This window comes from Streptopelia decaocto, assembly GCF_964273445.1.
Source record: "Streptopelia decaocto genome assembly, chromosome: 2".
NCBI classification, from domain to species: domain Eukaryota; kingdom Metazoa; phylum Chordata; class Aves; order Columbiformes; family Columbidae; genus Streptopelia; species Streptopelia decaocto.
Window position 1 is genome coordinate 111,161,144 of NC_138655.1, and position 18,395 is coordinate 111,179,538.

Consider the following 18,395-nt stretch of genomic DNA (forward strand, 5'->3'; position numbering starts at 1 on the left):
CGAGAGCCTTTAAAGGAGCAATGACATTGCATTGGGTCAGAAAGGCCAGAGACAAGTCAGCGGTGGGCTTGAACCTCGGAGTAGCAGCAACCACGACGGCTCAGTGGATGTTTGGTCCATGAAGTGCAGGTAATAAAAAGGCACCTTATTAAACTACTTGGTGCCCAATATAAGTGCCCTCTGCTTGCCCTGAGTTGCTGCCTGCTTCCAAGCACTACCCAGGCATGTTCAGAGCAGACATACCCATAGCCTCCAGCCTCCTTCCAGGCTGCTGCAATATTTGTTAGTGGCGTAAGAGAGATTTGCCATCTCCGCACCTGCTACTGGTGATGAAATTAATTGCTGGTTCCTACAGTGAATAATAGTTCTGCTAGTCTAAATGATTTCTCTACTGAGTTTGTGTGGAAAGGTTTTGGTAGCAGGGAGGGCTACAGGGGTGGCTTATGTGAGAAGCTGCTAGAAGCTTCCCCCATGTCTGATAGAGCCCATGCCAGATGGTTCCAAGATGGACCTACACCTGGCCAAGGGTGAGCCCATCAGTGATGGTGGTTGCACTTCTGGGATAACACAGTTAAGACGAGGGGCAGTAGGGAAACATGCAAAACTAGCAGCAGTCAGAAGAGAGGAGTGTCAATGTGTGTGAGAAACAACCCTGTAGACACGAAGGTCAGTGAAGAAGGAGGGGGAGAAGGTGCTTCAGGTGCCAGAGCAGAGGTTCCCTGGCAGCCCACGGGGAGGCTGGCTGTCCCCATGCAGTCCATGGTGGAGCAGAGATCCACCTGCAGCCTGTGGAAGACCCCCTGCTGGAATATGTGGGTGCCCAGAGGAGGCTGTCACCCCGTGGGAAGCCCACACTGGAGGAAGCTCCTGGCAGAACCTGTGCACCCTGTGGAAGGGACCCAACCTGGAGCAGTTCATGAAGAACAGCAGCCCATGGGAAGAAAGACTCATGCTGGGGAAGTTAATGGTGAACTGTCTCTCAGGGGAAGGACCCCGTGCTGGAAAAGGGAAAGAGAGTGAGGAGTCCTCCCCTGAGGAGGAAGGAGCAGTAGAAATGAGTGATGAACTGACCACAGCCCCCATTCCCTGTCCCCCTACATCACACAGCAGGAGAAAGCAGAAAAATCAGGAGTAAAGTTAATCCTGGAAGGAAGGGAAGGGTGAGGGAAAGGTGTTTAAGATTTTGCTTTGTTTCTCATTATCCTGATTTAATTGGTAATAAATTTAATTTCTGTTTTGCCTGTGACAGCAATTGGTGAGTAATCTCTCCCTGTGCTTATCTCAACCCATGAGCCTTTCACTCTATATTTTCTCTCCCCTGTCCAGGTGAGGAGGGGAGTGACAGAGCAGCTTTGGTGGGCACCTGGTGTCCACTCAGGTTCAACTCACCTCAATTTCACAAGGTGCTACAAAGCCAAGTGAATTGTAAAGCCCAAGTGAATTGTAAAGGCCTTACTATGCCTGTATCCTCTATCACATTGAAAGCTACTTCAAGTAATAGCCTCACAGCATGTAGAAGGACCCTACTTTCCTAGGTACTGATCCTACCAGTTAAATAAAGCCCAAGGAAATTCTTTGTTCTTGTTGGTGTCACAATATCCCGGGTTCCTTACAGCAGATCATCTTCCAGGACATGTAAATCAAAGAACATTACCTACTTCAAGTGACCAGCATCTCTTCTTTCAAGTGACTGTATTAGGAACAGGATAAATGAAGAAAAATCATACTTCATGGTCAGCTTAATTAATCAAGCTTGTAATTTGTCATTTCTCACAAATGAACAGTGTTTGTCCACTTTATTCCCCCTTGACCTCACTTTATGCAGTGAGTTGTTTTAAAAATATAAACAAAGCTAATTGCACTTTTTGAAAATGACCACAACCACCATATAATTTGCTACTCCATTGCACTAGTATTTCTCACTCCTGAAGTGATTTGAGAAATACATCCCCAAATTCAAGTTACTTTTTCTTCAATTCCAGGGATTTAGAATGGAAAGAGATGCCAATTAGCTCCCTGTAGTTTAAAGGTTCCCTTTAAATACTAGATAAGTTTAGATACTATTCTAGACATGCAGTCATTTGCTTCAGTGTAGGAGTAAGCAGTTAAAAAAACAAAACAAAACCCGCACTCCAGATCACACCACCTTCCCATTAGAACAGCATAATATCAAGGTCTATCTCCCTATCCCTAAGGAAATTATCTAATACTGCAAATAAAGCCTGAGTTCAAAATATTATGCATATTCTTTCAAAATTACACCAAGTCCCATGGCATTTGATTTTCTGTAGGGCTTAGGTATATCAGGGAGCTTTAGGACTCAGTTCTTAACGGTGTAAAACCCATCTAACTACCAACTTGGTGGCTCAAAGTGAGTAACTGACAATAAACCATTAGGCTATGGTATAGACCTACCCTTCTCATTTCACGCAAGGCATAGAGCAATTAAATATCACCACAGAAACCATGACACATCCTTCACAGAGTCAGCCTGAGGAAAGCATTCTGACAGGGAAGTTGTAACTGATTGTCATTTTGAAGCTTTTTCATCATAAAAGACCATATACCAATATATAGTGCTTTGACAGCCTAGTGACAGCATTCTCATCCTAAGGCACACTTCTCTTTGTTCTCAAAAGGTGCCACCATGCAATAATAATCAAACCACACATCACTTTACTAATTCAAACAGTTTATATTCATAAAAGCTGACTTGGTACAAGAGGCCATTCAGAACATCTGACAAATGTACTAACTTCATGTTGCCACCCATTTACAATGTTGGTCTGTAACAACATGAAGTAAAACCAGCACCACTTCTGAAGTACACACCATGTGGTAGTAGTTGTCTGTCTTCCTAACAGGGCAGGGGGAAGAGGGCAAAACCCTCTTGACATTTATACCAATTATCAGGTATCTGAAGGACAGCACAATAGTTTCTGTACAATGTGCAGAACAGTTACTACATTTATTAAACCAAAAAAAAAAAAAGGAAGGATACTGTTTTTTCACCTCCCTTCACCACCTGTAAATCTAATACTACAGATAGAAGTTGTTCAATTACTAAAACCAAACAAACAAATAAAACCAAACCACATCCCCCAAACTTTGAAACATTTGTCTGTTTGCCCCATTGTTATAATCTGGGGAGTGAGATAGCATAATTTATTTGAAACTTGCTTTGGTTTCAACTACCCTTCATAGGGTGCTCTTTGCTAATCAACTGTTTCTAATAGAGGAGGCAATTAAGCTATTGCAATTCATGCTGACCATTTTCTGAAGTGCCTACCTGCATTCTTACATAAAGAAAACTCCTTTGAATATTTATATACCATTAAGAAACCTGAATATGTATAAATATTCTAAATTGAAGATATAGCAGTATAAAGGCAAAGTCTCCAGTTTCAGTTCCTAGTTGTTCATTTTCTCTAGAAGAAGAATCAGAGTATGGATTGGTTTTCAGAGTAAAATACTCAGTGATCTGGAATAAGTCTTACTGAACTGTTTGGACACAGCTTTTATTTCTGACATTAGGAAATAAAACTTCATTTATGGCATGCTTCCGAAATTCTTATTTACCTAAAGATAACATAAAACATCAGAAGACAGACATTGGAAAGAACAGAACAATTCGCTGGCACACTACTTTCTGCAGACTAACTCATACTTTATATTTTCTTCATTAGTTATAACTGGCTGACATTTGATGTCAGGCTGCTTCCATACTTGCTTAGCCCTATCTACAAGGACAGTGATCCAGCTATCACTCCCAGTTCATTATCAACGTTTTAACAGTCAGACTGCTTTAAAAAAATAAAATCTGCCAACAGTAACTTAAATGGCTGCAGACCAGATTATTTCTGCTGAAAAAAGAACATATATTTATTCTGTTTCTTTTGCAGTAAATGTTGTGTTTCTCTGTAACCTGAACAACTCTACACATGTAACAAATATGTCGATACATACACTCACATACAGTAATATTCAAACATCTAGTTCTGCACCTGTAAAAGTTGTGAGGCATAAATTAAGTGCTCTTTTCATTACTGCACCTTTAGAGTTATCTTGCAAGTTGGAAAATACATTTGTGCAATGCAAGGGATAAAGTAAGCACATATTCTCATTTTGCTTTGTAAATCCTATTGGTTTTTATTGAAGGTGGTAAAGGCCTTTAGTTTTCAGTAAGATACTACTTCCATTATTTCTAACAATATTTCAGGGTTGAAAAAGTGCAATTTCTAGGGCCATAAAAATAACCCAAGTAATAGAAAACAGGTTCTTGAGACACAAAGAGCAAGAGGGTCAGAACTGAGATGCTCAAGTTCACACCCGAAATGGAAGACTGTTCTTTTTCTTTGTGGAGGTACACGATCTTTTACACCACATAAAACCATTTTTGGAAGTTACTTAAAATTTAAACAACATTCCAAAGTGAAAAAATTATCCCATCCACTCAAAATTTAAGTTATCCAAAAGAAGGTCTAATGTGAGTTCATCATGGCGGATATGTATATGAGGAAAACTGTTTCCTCAACAGTATAGACATTGAAATCTCAGCTTTAAGCTATGATTAAAAAGACACACACACACACCTTCCCCCAAAACAGTGGCCTTCAAATTTTATTCTTTAGCCTTTTTCAAGCTGTCATTGTAACTTTACATTTTGTACAGTATTTTGCGTACAAAGATTTCATGTACCACGGGAAAGAATTATCTGTAATAAGATTCCATGTATTACAATATTAGGACTGTTGCATGATATTTAAAAAATCTCTCAGACAAACCATGTAGAAATAAGTATGCAAAAACTGCAAACAAAAACATTGAAGTAGCCAAAATTAAAAAGACCTTTGTGTGTATCACACAGTCTTGCTCACTTTCTACTAGGCTATTGCAGCCAAGTAGTCCTTAACCTCAGTCGGAGTGAGCCTCCTAAAACCAGCTTCATTACAGATGCCAACTTCAATGTTGTCTTCTGTCATCTGCCCTTCAAAGCTCTCCTATGAAAGAAAGCACAGTTTGATTCATCATATCAATGATGTCAAAACAGTAAGAAACTAATTTATTAAACATTTTGCTAACCTTTAGTGTTAAGATAGCTGTATGAATGGCATCTTCAAGCTCCAAATCTTCATTGTATCTGTAAACAGAAGTTCATGTATTTCAGCATGGGACAAAGACCTTTCCAAATCCTAATAATCCTAGAGTCTCTAAAAACCCAAACACTACTCAAATCTTCCTATTTCTCATGCAAATATTATTTGTAAGCACTGTGATATTAACAGTCGAAGTTGTTATTTGTAACAAAAAAAAAGTATTTCACTACTTTTCCTATTGACACAGTACAGAACAAGATTTCTGCAAATACATTGAATATAAATCTTTATTGCACTGAAATAATTCTCCATAAACACAAAATCTGGAGTTTAAATAAAGCAAATTTCCTGTACATATATAAATAAGTAAACTGGAAGCATCATATTTTAAGTATTTAAAAACTTTGTTCTGCTCATCTAAAAGCATGCATTTTTTATCTGGCTGTTTTACATGGAACCGGAACAAACAGATTATCCTTTAAGACAGGTATCAAATACATTACCTTTTCTCAAGGAATGTTTTCCCATTGACATAGTTTTTTCCCATTGCTGTTGCTTTCCATGCAAAGTAAGCTCCCTGTAAAAGCAACAATCTATTGAAATGTTTTGTGTAACTTAGTCAAACATTAAATATTAAATTACTTAGTAAAAACTACACAAGCAATTATGAAAATACTGAATGTCCTGAGAATATAGGAAGCTATTCTGGATCACATTCAGACTAACTTGATATGGAAACATATGCTGTGGAAATATACAAAACATCCGTATGGGGCCTCACCTCTCACTACTTTGAAAGATGAATTTAGTAAGTCATTAGCATAGTCTTGATTTGGGATTCCCTAAACAGAAATAGCATGTTTGCCCTTGAAAATGAATACAGTGAGATCTTGCCTGAGGATCACTCCATGTATTCTTCTTTTTACAGATCATGTAATGTAAGCAACTTGTTGCAAACCAGCCATCTGATTTATCTTAGCTATTAAGAGGATATTTAGCCATCACTTCTATTCTTTCCTCTGGCATGAAGACCATCAGCAGTTCCACACTTCAATCAAGCTGCCTTACACAAGGCATCTGCGCTTTTTACCTTTGAGCATCAGGTAGTTTTATAATTCAAATTTCTGAAGCTTATCAGTGATCACTACAGTGACCACACTTTTTTGTCTGAAGTGTTAAACACACACATGCATCAAATGGCAGTTTTTCAGAGGTGCAGTGCAAACACAGCAAACAAACTCACTTAAATTAACCACTGTCATTAAATACTAAAGCACATGCATTACGTGTCACAACACAAGAGATTTGGGCCTAACTCCCATCCAGTTTAGGAAACAATTATTTCAGCAGGATAAGCAGTCAGCTTTTTTTTTCATGGTACCTGTTGCAGAATGCCACTCTTGCTGGCACAACCAACAAGGTGGGAAGGCATGAAAACAGTTGGAGATCTCCCTCAAAAACAGCTGCCATCCCTCAAGCAGTTTAGGAGGAGGTAAGCACAGAGTGATCCAGGCTTGCTGCAAGCACCTACTGAAATTGACTCATTCTGACTTCTGAAGTTACCTTAAGGGATCTTTCGTTCTAGCTCTGCATTCTTCTTCTCACCATTGAAAGTATTTCATGAGCACACAAACTTTTGGTTGTTTTAGAAAAGCAGTAGAATTCACAAACGTAAGATACTTACAGATGGATCTGACTGAAACAAATAGGGCCGCCCTTCATTCCAGCCACATATTAGCAGTGATACACCAAATGGACGAACACCACTACAGAAGGAAAAAAAAAAAAAAAAAGAAAAATCACAGTTGATATGTGAAATTTATTCAGTGGAAACCAAAGGCAACTAAATTATTTTGTGTGTGTTAACCTTCCCCGAAGTGCTTCCCACCAGCCCAGAGCTGTGATCAGGATCGACTAGGCAACCAACAATACAAAACCAAAAGTATGCTGCCTTGTCTGACATATTTGTTTGCAACATATGAAGACCTGATCTCACCCACTGACAGTCAGTGGTCCTACCGCTGACTCTTTTCTGTGGGCATTCTCCATTTAAAAAACTAATAGCCTTTCTGACACAAAAAAAATCTATCACCAGGTAGTTGTTATTCCTTACATTTAAACAAAAATCTTTCTCAAAACTCAGAAAACCACATACCCAGATTGCGTGTATTCCTGCATCACAGAAGCAATTCTCTGTACTAGCTGAGCTGTTGGAATGGGCTCATGATAAACCAAGAAATACTGCTGAGCCAGCTTCCGAGCTCTGTGCACAAGTACTCTAAAACAAACAGAAAAACACAAACAAAAAACCAAAACACCACACCAAAATCAGTATATCAAAGAAATTTCAACTAGTTGTTACAACTAGAACTGAAAACTCATAATAAATACTATGATAAGGAATTATACACCTGGCATAACACCAATGCAAGAAAACACAGACTGTCCTGAGTTATCTGTACCAAGTAAGCTCTGAAACACTTAAACTGAAACTATGGTTGAATTACAGTGCTGTTCATTCCCTACTAATTCTTTAGATAGAATGTTATTTGACAAGGTATTGAATATATTAAAAAAAACTTAAAGTGAACTTCATATACAGTCTAACACAATATAATATTTTGTACACTTAGAAAGAAACAGCCAACTGCTGTTTCTGTTTCCTACATTTCTTGTATTAAAATGCATCTAAATGGCAACCAAACAAAAATCTTTTCATACCTGTAATCTGGACCCATACCACTGTACACTAAACCTATATGTTTGGTAATTGGTTCTACTTTATGGACACTCCTTTCATCATAAAGAATGGACTTCTGCTTCTTCTCAGTTGCCAACACCACTCCATTTGCAGCTGGAAAGAACAATTTTTTTTAATATATATTAAATTAAAATTATGGAGAGCAGTCAAAACACAGAACAAGTTTATTGGACTGCAAAGAATTTTGCTCTTCCCTTTTTTAAAAAACCTTCAAGTATAAAATCACATTAAACAGAGATATTTTCATTAATCCATCCAGCACATTGTTTGTCATTTTAAATAATCCCATTCTAAAGATAACTAAGAACATATTAATAATTGAGCAGTTAAAGTAACTTCATGTGTAATTTCTATATAAATGGACACACAGCTGAAGTTATTTACTTAAGGGACTCAAAAATGAAGATGTCTATTTCTACCATCTGAGTGTCTCCAAAATCACCTTTTCCTAGCATGAGCTCTATGCTTCCTTCCTTTATAAAAATTATGTAGTTGTAGGGAAAAAAAAAAAGGAAATACAAAACTAAATATGTAAAAATCCACTGAAAGAAAAACAAAATATGTAGTGGAAGGCAAGACAAAGAAAGACCCATTACACAGTCCAAACTACTTTAGGTATCTTAAATGATACTTAGAATCCTGAATCAGGGAAATCACTAACGTAGTTATGTTCTGAACATACCTTTAATTCCAACTGATGGAGCTCCTGCAGCCACTGCAGCCAAAGCATATTCAATCTGAACAAGTTTTCCAGAAGGACTAAAAAGGAAAATGTAAAATAAGCCTAACGTAATTCTGATGTGCTTGAATCTCTCCCACAGCAATCCGACAATAACTTGTTTTTTTTAATCCTCTTTACACCTAGCATCAGCATATTCTAATCAGAATTTAAAAAAAAAACTCACCAGTCTGAAGATTCACACCAGCTGCTAAAAGAACTGGGCCAGTTCAGCACAAAACTTGCTGCTGCACAATGCTACTGGGACACTCACACAGTACCTGCCTACAGCCCTGGCAAAAGCTAATGCATTTTGGACAGTGAACAGTGACTGGGATGCAGGTTGAAGGGGAACAAGTCCACTCTCCAACTTCACACCATTTAAAACAAGTTTTCCACTCAGTGGGAAAACTCTTCTGAGCATGTCATGACTTTCGACTGAAATGGCATTATACGCATGGTTTTCAAAAGTTTTCTAGGCAGTGATGTTCAGTGTTGAAAGGTACGAGCAAAACGCTGCTGCTCTTTTTGAGTGAAAAGCACACCTCACGCCAATGGCACCAGATAGAAGCAGCTCCCATTCCACGCCCAGGTATTCCTGCATTTTGTTCTAATGATCCACGTCGCTCACAGAATCATCAGAACAGAGCAGCTGGTGTCAAGCTGGCACAGTAACTCATCCATAATGGGGTGTGGGTGGAGGGATCCACCCTCGGTCCCCAGCGCAGAGATGGTCACTCACTGGACAAATGATTTTGCAAATGGGATCTGTTCTCTGGGCTGTATTTCAGACACAGCTGTTCTAATAGATAGAGAACAGAAAAGTATGTAACTCAGTGCTTAGAGGAGTTAGAAAACACAAAGCAAGCAATAATCACTTAGTGTAGTTATTTCTACACGGAGTAAATGTAGGTGACAAAGTAATAATTGCAGCCCCTCCATTACAAAATACCAACAAACCAGAACAATATTTTTCTGTACCAGCAATTAAAACGTGCAGAACATTAGCAAAATATGTTAAAAGCAAAAACTAAAATAAATAATTCTCAGTATAAGGAAAAGGTGAATGAGGGAAAGGGTAGAGTAGTTGTATTCTCTTCCACACGAGCATAAAATCAAATGGCTTCAAATTTCAGAGCAAGTAGTGATTCTGTACAGTACAAAAAGTTTCTAACCTAATTAGGAAACCACTTCCAACAGCTAATAAAGAGTTCAACCTAGCTGAGTAAAGCAGGTATGTTTGGCTGCATCCATCCAATATGATGATTCTCTTCCTAGTTATAGATTGAGAACTGCTTCATTTGCTTAACTACAACAAGCCTTTAGTAGTCTACTTGGCAATAACACAGCATTACTCTCCTCCAACATTAAGCAGCCACTTTACCAAAAGCAGTAGAGAGATTGTTACAGTTTTTCTTTTTGCACATATATAATATAATTCAGGATACCTAAATAGCTTCATTAAAACAAAAAAAAAAAATTCCCTTTTCTGTGGATTAATCTTAAGGATAGGTATTAGACCACCACTTTAGAGGCTATCACTCCAATAGCACATTCATTCTGTGCATGCAACCATCCTGCACCTCTGCTGCGCACAACACGAAGTGCTAGGAAACCATGGCCTGCGAAGTGCAGCATAAAGGGAAACACACCACATAAAACTCACTCAAAAGCTTCTTTTCATTCCCACATCTGCAAAGCTCGTTCTGAAACATCCTCTCAAAATACCATAGTTCAACGACCATCACGCATTTCCAGTTATATCAGCGTTACAAAATCACTACTCAGCCTAAAGTTTGTGTGGCTCCTAAGTCTCCTAAGCTGTTCCCGCAAGCACTCGCTATAAGGCGCTACCCGTGACAAGACAGACCCCAGGGTGGCCCCAGAGTGACTTGACTCATGGCACCGAGAGAGCACAGAGGTGGCGACTGCCCCGGGGCTCCCGGCAGCTCTCTGCTCCCGAAGGCGAAGCCACCTGACCCCCATCGCTTCCCCCACGCCCACCCCTTCTGCCCGGGTCCGGCCACCGCCGCCCCGCAGCATCGCAGGCCCGGACCCGCCGGGGACGCGATGACTCTGCAAAGTCCCCACTCCGTCCTGCCCCGCCGCCGGAAGGCCGCTCCGCCTAGGCTGTGCGCCGTCCCACCCTTGCCCCTCCAGCCTGTCCGCCGAAAACCCAGGCCCACAGGCCTCTGCCCCCGGAGCACCTGAACGTAGTGAGGGAGAAGCTGTAGCCGCGCTCCGCCATCTTGGAACAAGCCGCTCCGCTCCCCAATAGCTACCTCTGCGCAGGCGTAGTCGCCCCCGCCGCTTCCTGCACGAGGGCACAGCTAGCACGCTGATTGGCCAGGAGGTAGAGCAGACCGCAGCCTGCGAGGGACATGATTGGCGAAGATGCACGCTGCGAGGCATGCTGGGAGTTGAAGTCCTTGAGTGTGCCTCTCACCGCCCCACCCTCCTGGTAGCGCCAGGAATGCTGGGACATGAAGTCCAGGTTTCCATCCGGGTTATGCAGTGACCTCCTCAGAGCACTCGGTTTCCCAGCAGGCTCGGCGGCAGGTGCGCATGCCCAGTGCGCCTCCGGGCCAGCGACCGCCCTCCCATCGCCCATAGGCCTTGGCGGGGCGGTGAGGGATGATGGCGGCTCTGGTGATGGTTTTCTCTCCGCTGCCGCGGCTTCGCGGGCTCCTCCAGCGCTGCTGGGGGCGGCTGGAGCGCGGCCTCTTGCCGGGTTTCTCCGGGGGCCAGAGCCCGCCCTGGGGTAGGTACCGGCCCCCTCCCCTCTGGGCTGAAGGAGAGGGCGGCACCGGGGCTGCGGGGCCCTATGTACCGTGGAACGGCGGCGGGAGGGGCTGAAAAGGGAGCGGGGCGAGGGGCGCCGCCGGCCGCTCCTACCTCCTCGCTTTGAGGGTGTCAGTAGCAACTGTGTCGTATTTCACAGAATCACAGAATGTCGGGGATTGGAAGGGACCTCAAAAGATCATCCAGTCCAATCCCCCTGCCGGAGCAGGAACACCCAGTTGAGGTTACACGGGAATGTGTCCAGGCGGGTTTTGAATGTCTGCAGAGAAGGAGACTCCACAACCCCCCTGGGCAGCCTGTTCCAGTGCTCTGTCACCCCCACTGAGAAGAAGTTTCTTCTCATATTTAAGTGGAACCTTTTGTGTTCCAGCTTGACCCCATTACCCCTTGTCTTATCATTGGTTGTAACCGAGAAGAGCCTGGCTCCATCCTCGTGACACTCACCCTTTACATATTTATAAACATCAATAAGGTCACCCCTCAGTCTCCTCCAAGCTGAAGAGCCCCAGCTCCCTCAGCCTTTCCTCATAAGGGAGATGCTCCACTCCCTTCATCATCTTTGTTGCTCTGCACTGGACTCTCTCCAGCAGTTCCCTGTCCTTCTGGAACTGAGGGGCCCAGAACTGGACACAATATTCCAGATGAGACAATATTCCAGATGCGGAATTATTATTATTTTTTTTTTTATTCAGGACCAGCACTAGCAGTCCAAGCTCCAGCTTTTCTGCCAGAGTCAGCGAGCGATGCTAGAGAAAATAACGAGGCGCCTAGCCTCTTAGACAGCATCTTGTGGATGGCGGCACCAAAGAAGAGGCGCACCATTGAAGTGAACCGCTGCAGGCGAAGAAATCCCAACAAGCTTATAAAAGTCAAGGTAATCACCAAAGTTCTATGGGCTTGCCACCTTATTCGCTGCAGTAATTTTGCTAGTGGCAAGCACGCATGCTTGAGTAAGATTTATGCAAATTGTTTTTCATCTCACTTGTTTTAGGGCAGGATTGTCAAACTCATTTTCAGTGGGGGCCACATCAGCCTCTCAGTTGCCTTCAAAGGGCCAAATGTAATTTTAGGACTGTACAAATGTAGTAGTTACATTTACAGAGTCCTAAAGTTACATTTAGCTTTTTGAAGGCAACAGCGAGGCTGATGTGGCCCCCACTGAAAATGAGTTTGACACCACTGTTTTAGAGAGTCATTATAGTGGTCAATACTGACTCCAAAAGCTTTCTGGAACTTGTTTATAAACTTAAAACACATTGCAATCTTCAAAATACTTTGTAACAGGTACATTCATCCTGCGTGACTGTAGTCAGTGGTTAAATAAAAAGTGACAGTTCAAGTGCAAAACAACAAAACAGGACTTTTAGCTGAAGAGCTAGTATAAATGGAAAAGCTTTATACTTTCTGTGCATCTCATTGAGTTGATAGGTCTTCAGTCTTCTAACCATCAACAGGCATAATGATTTAGGTATTGACTTCATAGGCTGTTTTTAGTAGAAGGCATTTGATGTAGCAGTACATCGTAGGATACATAGATCAATAAGTTTTGAAGAGGCAGTTGAATTTGTATGCCATTTCGTTTAACCTTTTTAGTAATTTGTTATTGTTCTCTGTTTCTTTTGTTGTTATTGTTCAAATCAGAAAATTTACTATTTTTCACTGTTTTTCAGAGGAACATAGATGTTTGCCCTGAGTGTGGAAACCTGAAACAGAAACATGTCCTTTGTGGCTATTGTTATGCAAAGGTCAAAGCAGAAACTCAACTGATACGTCTAGAAATACGGAAAAAGGAGGGAGGACCATTTAATACTCCTACTGTAGAGACTGTCGTCCTTTATGATGGAGAAAAGCCCACAGAAAATGACAAGGGCAAGCGAATCATTGAAAGAGCCAGGAAACGTCCATCTTGGTTTGTTCAAAATTGAAGCTATAGAACTAATGCTCACAAAACCAGTTACCACAGCAAGAAAGATCATGTTTTTCAAGAATGTTTTGCTTGTTTTGTTCACTCAACGTTGATATGGAAAACCTGTGAACTTTTGGGAATTCTTTAATTGTGTGTCATACCATGCGGTGTTGCAGTCAGGTGCTTTTTCTGTAGCGTGCAGTGGGAAATGCTGCTCAGTGATACATCATAGCAGTCAAGAATTAGAGAGAAATCAGGATCTACCTTGGGTTTGGACATCTGTGTACAGTACGCTGAATAACTTTTATGTTAATGTGCTATGCTGGTTTTGTAAATAACTTTTTTTTTTTTTTAACAAAGGGAAAACATTCACATGTTAAATAAAGCATGTTAAAGTTTCCTAGGAAAATCTGCTTTCTGGTTTTTGCTGCTTCTCTTTTGGAAGACAAACAAAGAAACAATGCCATTTCTGAAACCAATGTTGATTAGATACAGAGGATATTTACAAGGAAAGACACAGTCATCTGGTTATTTACATGGCTCTTAACAGAATCTGCCTGGATCTCTCCATAGTGCTGCTGTACAAGATACTCAGTGATATTCCTGGTTTTGAGTGGTTGCCATGAAGTATTTACAATTTTTCTGTACTGGGCGGAAGGTTGAGTGCTTCTTGCTGTTGTCAGTATACAAAATAATTTTCTGCCTTAAAGTGATATGGAAAGACTTTCCCCAGAGGATATGGAAAGATTTTCTTCCCTGACTCCCCCCCTCCCAAGTGCACCATGATTTCTTGAGTGAAATAACAAATTTGAATGTAATGATTGGAAATCTGTAAATTTGGTAAGGAACAAAAGCTGATTCTTTGCAGCCGTTGCTGGTAGGGAGTCTGGATGCTCAGTGTCTGCTTGGAAAAATACAAAGAGCAGCAGCATACAATGTCTGCAGAGAGGGGGCAACTCAGCCCTCTGCTGTGCATTGTTGCTCTTCAGTGGTGCAGTTACAGCACCTCACTGTGGATTTGCATTTGGGTTTTACCTGCACTGTAGCACCTTTGCATTTGAAATCAAGAGTTTTCAATTTTAGGTTGGGATTTCAATATAGACAGCAAACAGCACTGTTTTGCTCTGTCCAAGTTCTAACATGTTTTGGAAGCACAGGACTGGTAAAGGTGCCTGTATCTTTAGAACTTGTTAATTAGTATGTAAAAAATATATTAGCAAAATCCTTCCCTTCATCTCACATGACTGCACTGTGTAATTTATACAGTGAATGAGGATCAGTAAATACAAGTCGTTTCCAAGTAATTTGTGTAACAACCTGCCAAAGGCTTTAAGAATGGGGCCAAATGAGAGCAAAATCAATGAACGAGGGATGAGAAGGAAACAGGCTCTGCAGGAGAGGTGGCTCTAGTTTTGCCTAATCCTAGGAAATTCTGTTGCAGTCAGTTGAGTATAATTCAAGGCAGAATTTGCTGCAGTGTGCTCAAACCCTGGACATATGGACATATGAAAATATATGTATTTTTAATGCAGAGCATGTATCTGTTAAACTGCTGCTGGACACCAACAGAATTGACTTTACAGCTGAAAATTAAGATTGCACTTGATGAGTGTGGTATATTGAGTCTAATCAGTTGATGCTAAACTTTTGATCACAAAAATGATCAGAGGGCTGGATCAGAGGTTTCCTATGTGGACAGTCGTAGAGAGTTGGGGTGTTCAACCTTACTGTGGCCTTTCTGCACCTAAAAGGGGCCTATAATAAAGATGGGGACAGACTTTTTAGCAGGGTCTGTTGTGACATGGCAAGGAGTAGTAGTTCTAAAGTAAAAGAGGGGAGATTCAGGGTAGACATTAGGAAGAGAGGTGATACATGCCCTGTCCCTGGTTACATTCAAGGCCAGGCTGGTCAGTGCTCTGATCAGCCTGATCTAGTTGAAGATGTCCCTGCTAATCGCAGGGGGATGGACTAGGTGACCTTTGAAGATTCCTTCCAACCCAAACTATTCTGTGATCTTATGAAAGGCTTAGGCTGGAAAACCCAGCAGGTCCATGGGGCTGTAGTCATTTGGTGGGGGGAAGGAAAGGAGGTTGGACCCAAAACTGCACTGAGACTGGGGCTAGTGGTAGCAATAATGAGAGATTAGGACTCAAACAAGTCACTAGATCTTTGTTGTTCACAATATAACTGAGTTTGAATGGATTTTCAGGGATGATGAAGGATGTGCCACCTCCTGACAAATCTCACTTCCCTGCTCCAGAAGTCAGGTTTGCTGCAGCTGGCCAAAATGCCTGCAGCATCTCACAGAGCACGGTTTGGGTTTGGTTTTGCTGCATTATGAAGAGGTTATTGTGACCCTAAAAAATAACGCTTTGAAAGCACATTAAGACTCCACAGCTGTGTTCCTCCATTTTCAAGGTGTACCAACCATTTTCTGGTTTTTGTTCCTACAATAAATAATTAGAGGCAAGGGCTGCCTCAGATAATATGTTCAGAGCTAAATATGAGAAGTCCCACCACTTGATTTCTAGGTGCTACAGTAATAAAACCCCTTTTTTCTTGCCATACTACTACTACTACTACTACACCGTGTGGGGCACGGTGGCACCACAGGAGACGCAGGTGTCCCCTGGCACAAAGGTCAGAGTGGCATCACTGCGATGGGAGGAGAGGAAAGAGACACCTTGAATAGGAAGGCAAGGATTGAAAGCCACAGGAATTTGGCCTGTGTGAACCCCACGGCTGACCGAATTGCTTGTTTTTCAATACAGGCCAGTGAAACTTACCTCTGAATTCCCTAGCAAGTGTGAAGTGCACCTGGCCTGCAACGAGGTGTTCTCGGAAGGATGTGCACTGTATATGAACATGTGGCTTACAGAGGAATGGCATGTTATGAATCTCTCTGAGGATGAGAAAATAGTTGCTCTGGTTTTGGTACTTGTCTCTTATTACCAATATTGTGTTAAAAGAAGCAGTGGTATGTCTAACTCGTTCATAAATAAACTAATCTGAAGTAAGAAAATTCAATCCTTTCAAATCCTCCTGATCAGAGAATCACAGAATGTCAGGGATTGGAACAGACCTCAAAATATCATCTAGTTCAATCCCCCTGCCAGAGCAGGAACACCTACATAGGATATACAGGAACATGTCCAGGCGGGTTTTGAATGTCTCCAGAGCACAACTTCCCTGGGCAGCCTGTTCCAGTGCTCTGTGATCTTCACTGTGAAGAAGTTTCTTCTCATATTTAAGTGGAACCAAACATGTATTTGACTCCTTTGTTTTGACATCTGTGAGGTTCCACCAAAGTTCATGTTCTCCAGTGTTTCTCTGCAAATACCTCTGGCACAAATGTTTATCTTTATTATTATAAATGAATGAGGCAAAACTGCAACTGTGTCTATTCCTTTTAGGTGGTCTGATCACAGCTGTGGTCAGGTTAAACCTGTCTCCTCCCTGCTGTGCACAGGGCATTTGCCACCCCCCAGCATCCCGTGTTCTCAGCCTCTTAAAGGCCACGTTGTTTCTGTGGGAAGCTCCCCACTTGCTGGTTCCTGCCTGCTGCCCACTGCTGCCTGGTGTCGTGCCAGCCCTGGCTGGCAGCTCCCTTGCCCACCAGGTTTTCCAGGGTTGAGCCATCATGTTCTTCTTTTCTTAGGGGGGCTGTTGTCCTCAGGAGAGGTCTCATGCAGGTTGGGGGTGCTGGCTGGTGCTGGGCGCTTGGCCTTGGTGCTGCCTGCCTCTCCCCATCTGGTCAGATCCACCCCGAGCTGCCTCAGCTGCATCTCCTCCTGGTGCTGGTCCATGTGGGATGGAGGGCACTGGGGGGCACGTGGGGGGCTGTCCAGGGGACTCAGCAGTGGGATCTGCAGGGGGCTGAGCAGAGAACTGTGCAGACGGTCCTTCAGAGGATCCTTCCAGGGACCAGCCACAGGAGTGTCCTCTGCAGTCTGCTCTGAACTCTCTGGAGAGCTTGGCTTCCAAGTCTCCAGGGGACTCATTGGAGGCCAGATGGGGAGATCCATCACCCCAGTGCCCATCTGCCCCTGAGGATCCATCAGGGGGCTGTCTCGCATCCCCCAGATGGTGTCAGTGTCCTCCAGCATTGCCGCTGCCATGCGGGCTTCATGGTAGTCATCATCCATCCCATATTCCAAGAAGTCGGGGACTTCACTGAAGGAGGTGGTGCTGACCAGGCCATCGAGGACATCAGCGAAGATGTTCTCCCCATCCAGGACAATCTTTGCTGCCACTTGCTCCTTCTGGCAGCCGCCCTCTGCCCTGTACTCCAAGAGGTGGGGAAATTGTTGAGAGAGGTGGTCCAGCTGGGGACATCAGGGACAGCAAGGAGAATGTCCTCACTATCCCACCCCACTCCCTCCCCCATCTCCTTGGGACAGCTGCCCTCTACGACATACTTGGAGAGGTTGGGGAGCTCACTGAGGACCTCCGCAGTTGTGCAGGGGCCATTGGTGGTTAGACTGGTGTCCCTGCTGTCCTCTAGACATGCCACCAGTCCTTGGTCCTGGGGACAGGTGCTCTCTGCCACATAGTCTGAGAAGTCATGGAGCTTCTTGAGGCTGTTGGGGAAATCAAGAATGTCAGGGATGGTGTCCTTGCTGTTTCCCAGACCCACATCCACCACTCAGTCCTTGGGGCAGCCACCCTCTGCCATGTACTCAGAGAGGTCAGGGAGCTGGCTAAGGAAGGTGGTAGAATTGGGGCTGTCACCCATGACCTCGCTGTCCTCCAGCCCGGCCACCGCCACTGGCTCTGTGGGGCTGGTGCCCTCTGCCCTGTACTCGGAGAGATCGGGGAGTTGTTGAGGCAGGTGATCAAGTTGGGGGTGTCAGGAACATCAGGGATGGTGTCCTCGCTGTCCCCCTGCCCCACTGCCACCACTCGCTTCTCTGCGCAGCCACCCTCTGGCACATACTCTGAGAGGTCAGGAAGCTCGCTGAGGAAGGTGGTCAAGCTGGGGCTGTCGGGGACATCAGGGACAGTGTCCTCGCACTCCAAGGTGTCGAGCCAGGCAAGCAGGTTGTTGATGGTGGTGTCCTCGGCCTGCTCAGCCACCTTCACCGAGGCCTTTTTTGGCTCCTGCTAGGGCTG

General features: G+C 43.2%; 2 protein-coding genes and 2 long non-coding RNA genes across 4 annotated transcripts in view; 3 read left to right on the plus strand and 1 right to left on the minus strand.

Annotated features, from left to right (window-relative positions):
- Positions 1-18,395, plus strand: part of LOC309437035 — a 168,123-nt gene that overhangs the window by 99,702 nt on the left and 50,026 nt on the right. The window lies entirely within an intron of this gene.
- Positions 19-1,239, plus strand: LOC309436416. Its single transcript, XR_014183337.1, has 2 exons — positions 19-129; positions 984-1,239. It is a non-coding gene; the product is annotated as an uncharacterized lncRNA (long non-coding RNA).
- PSMA2 (proteasome 20S subunit alpha 2) lies at positions 4,594-10,899 on the minus strand. The gene is made up of 8 exons (XM_082047155.1): positions 10,783-10,899; positions 8,540-8,616; positions 7,818-7,950; positions 7,252-7,374; positions 6,781-6,862; positions 5,600-5,673; positions 5,083-5,140; positions 4,594-5,000 (listed from the first exon to the last, which is right to left on the minus strand). The coding sequence occupies exons 1-8, from the start codon at positions 10,821-10,823 to the stop codon at positions 4,884-4,886; spliced, it is 705 nt and encodes a 234-aa protein (XP_081903281.1). The 5' UTR covers positions 10,824-10,899; the 3' UTR covers positions 4,594-4,883.
- MRPL32 (mitochondrial ribosomal protein L32) lies at positions 11,168-13,697 on the plus strand. The gene is made up of 3 exons (XM_082045196.1): positions 11,168-11,336; positions 12,070-12,251; positions 13,048-13,697. Exons 1-3 carry the CDS (start codon positions 11,210-11,212, stop codon positions 13,300-13,302), a joined length of 564 nt encoding a protein of 187 aa, XP_081901322.1. The 5' UTR covers positions 11,168-11,209; the 3' UTR covers positions 13,303-13,697.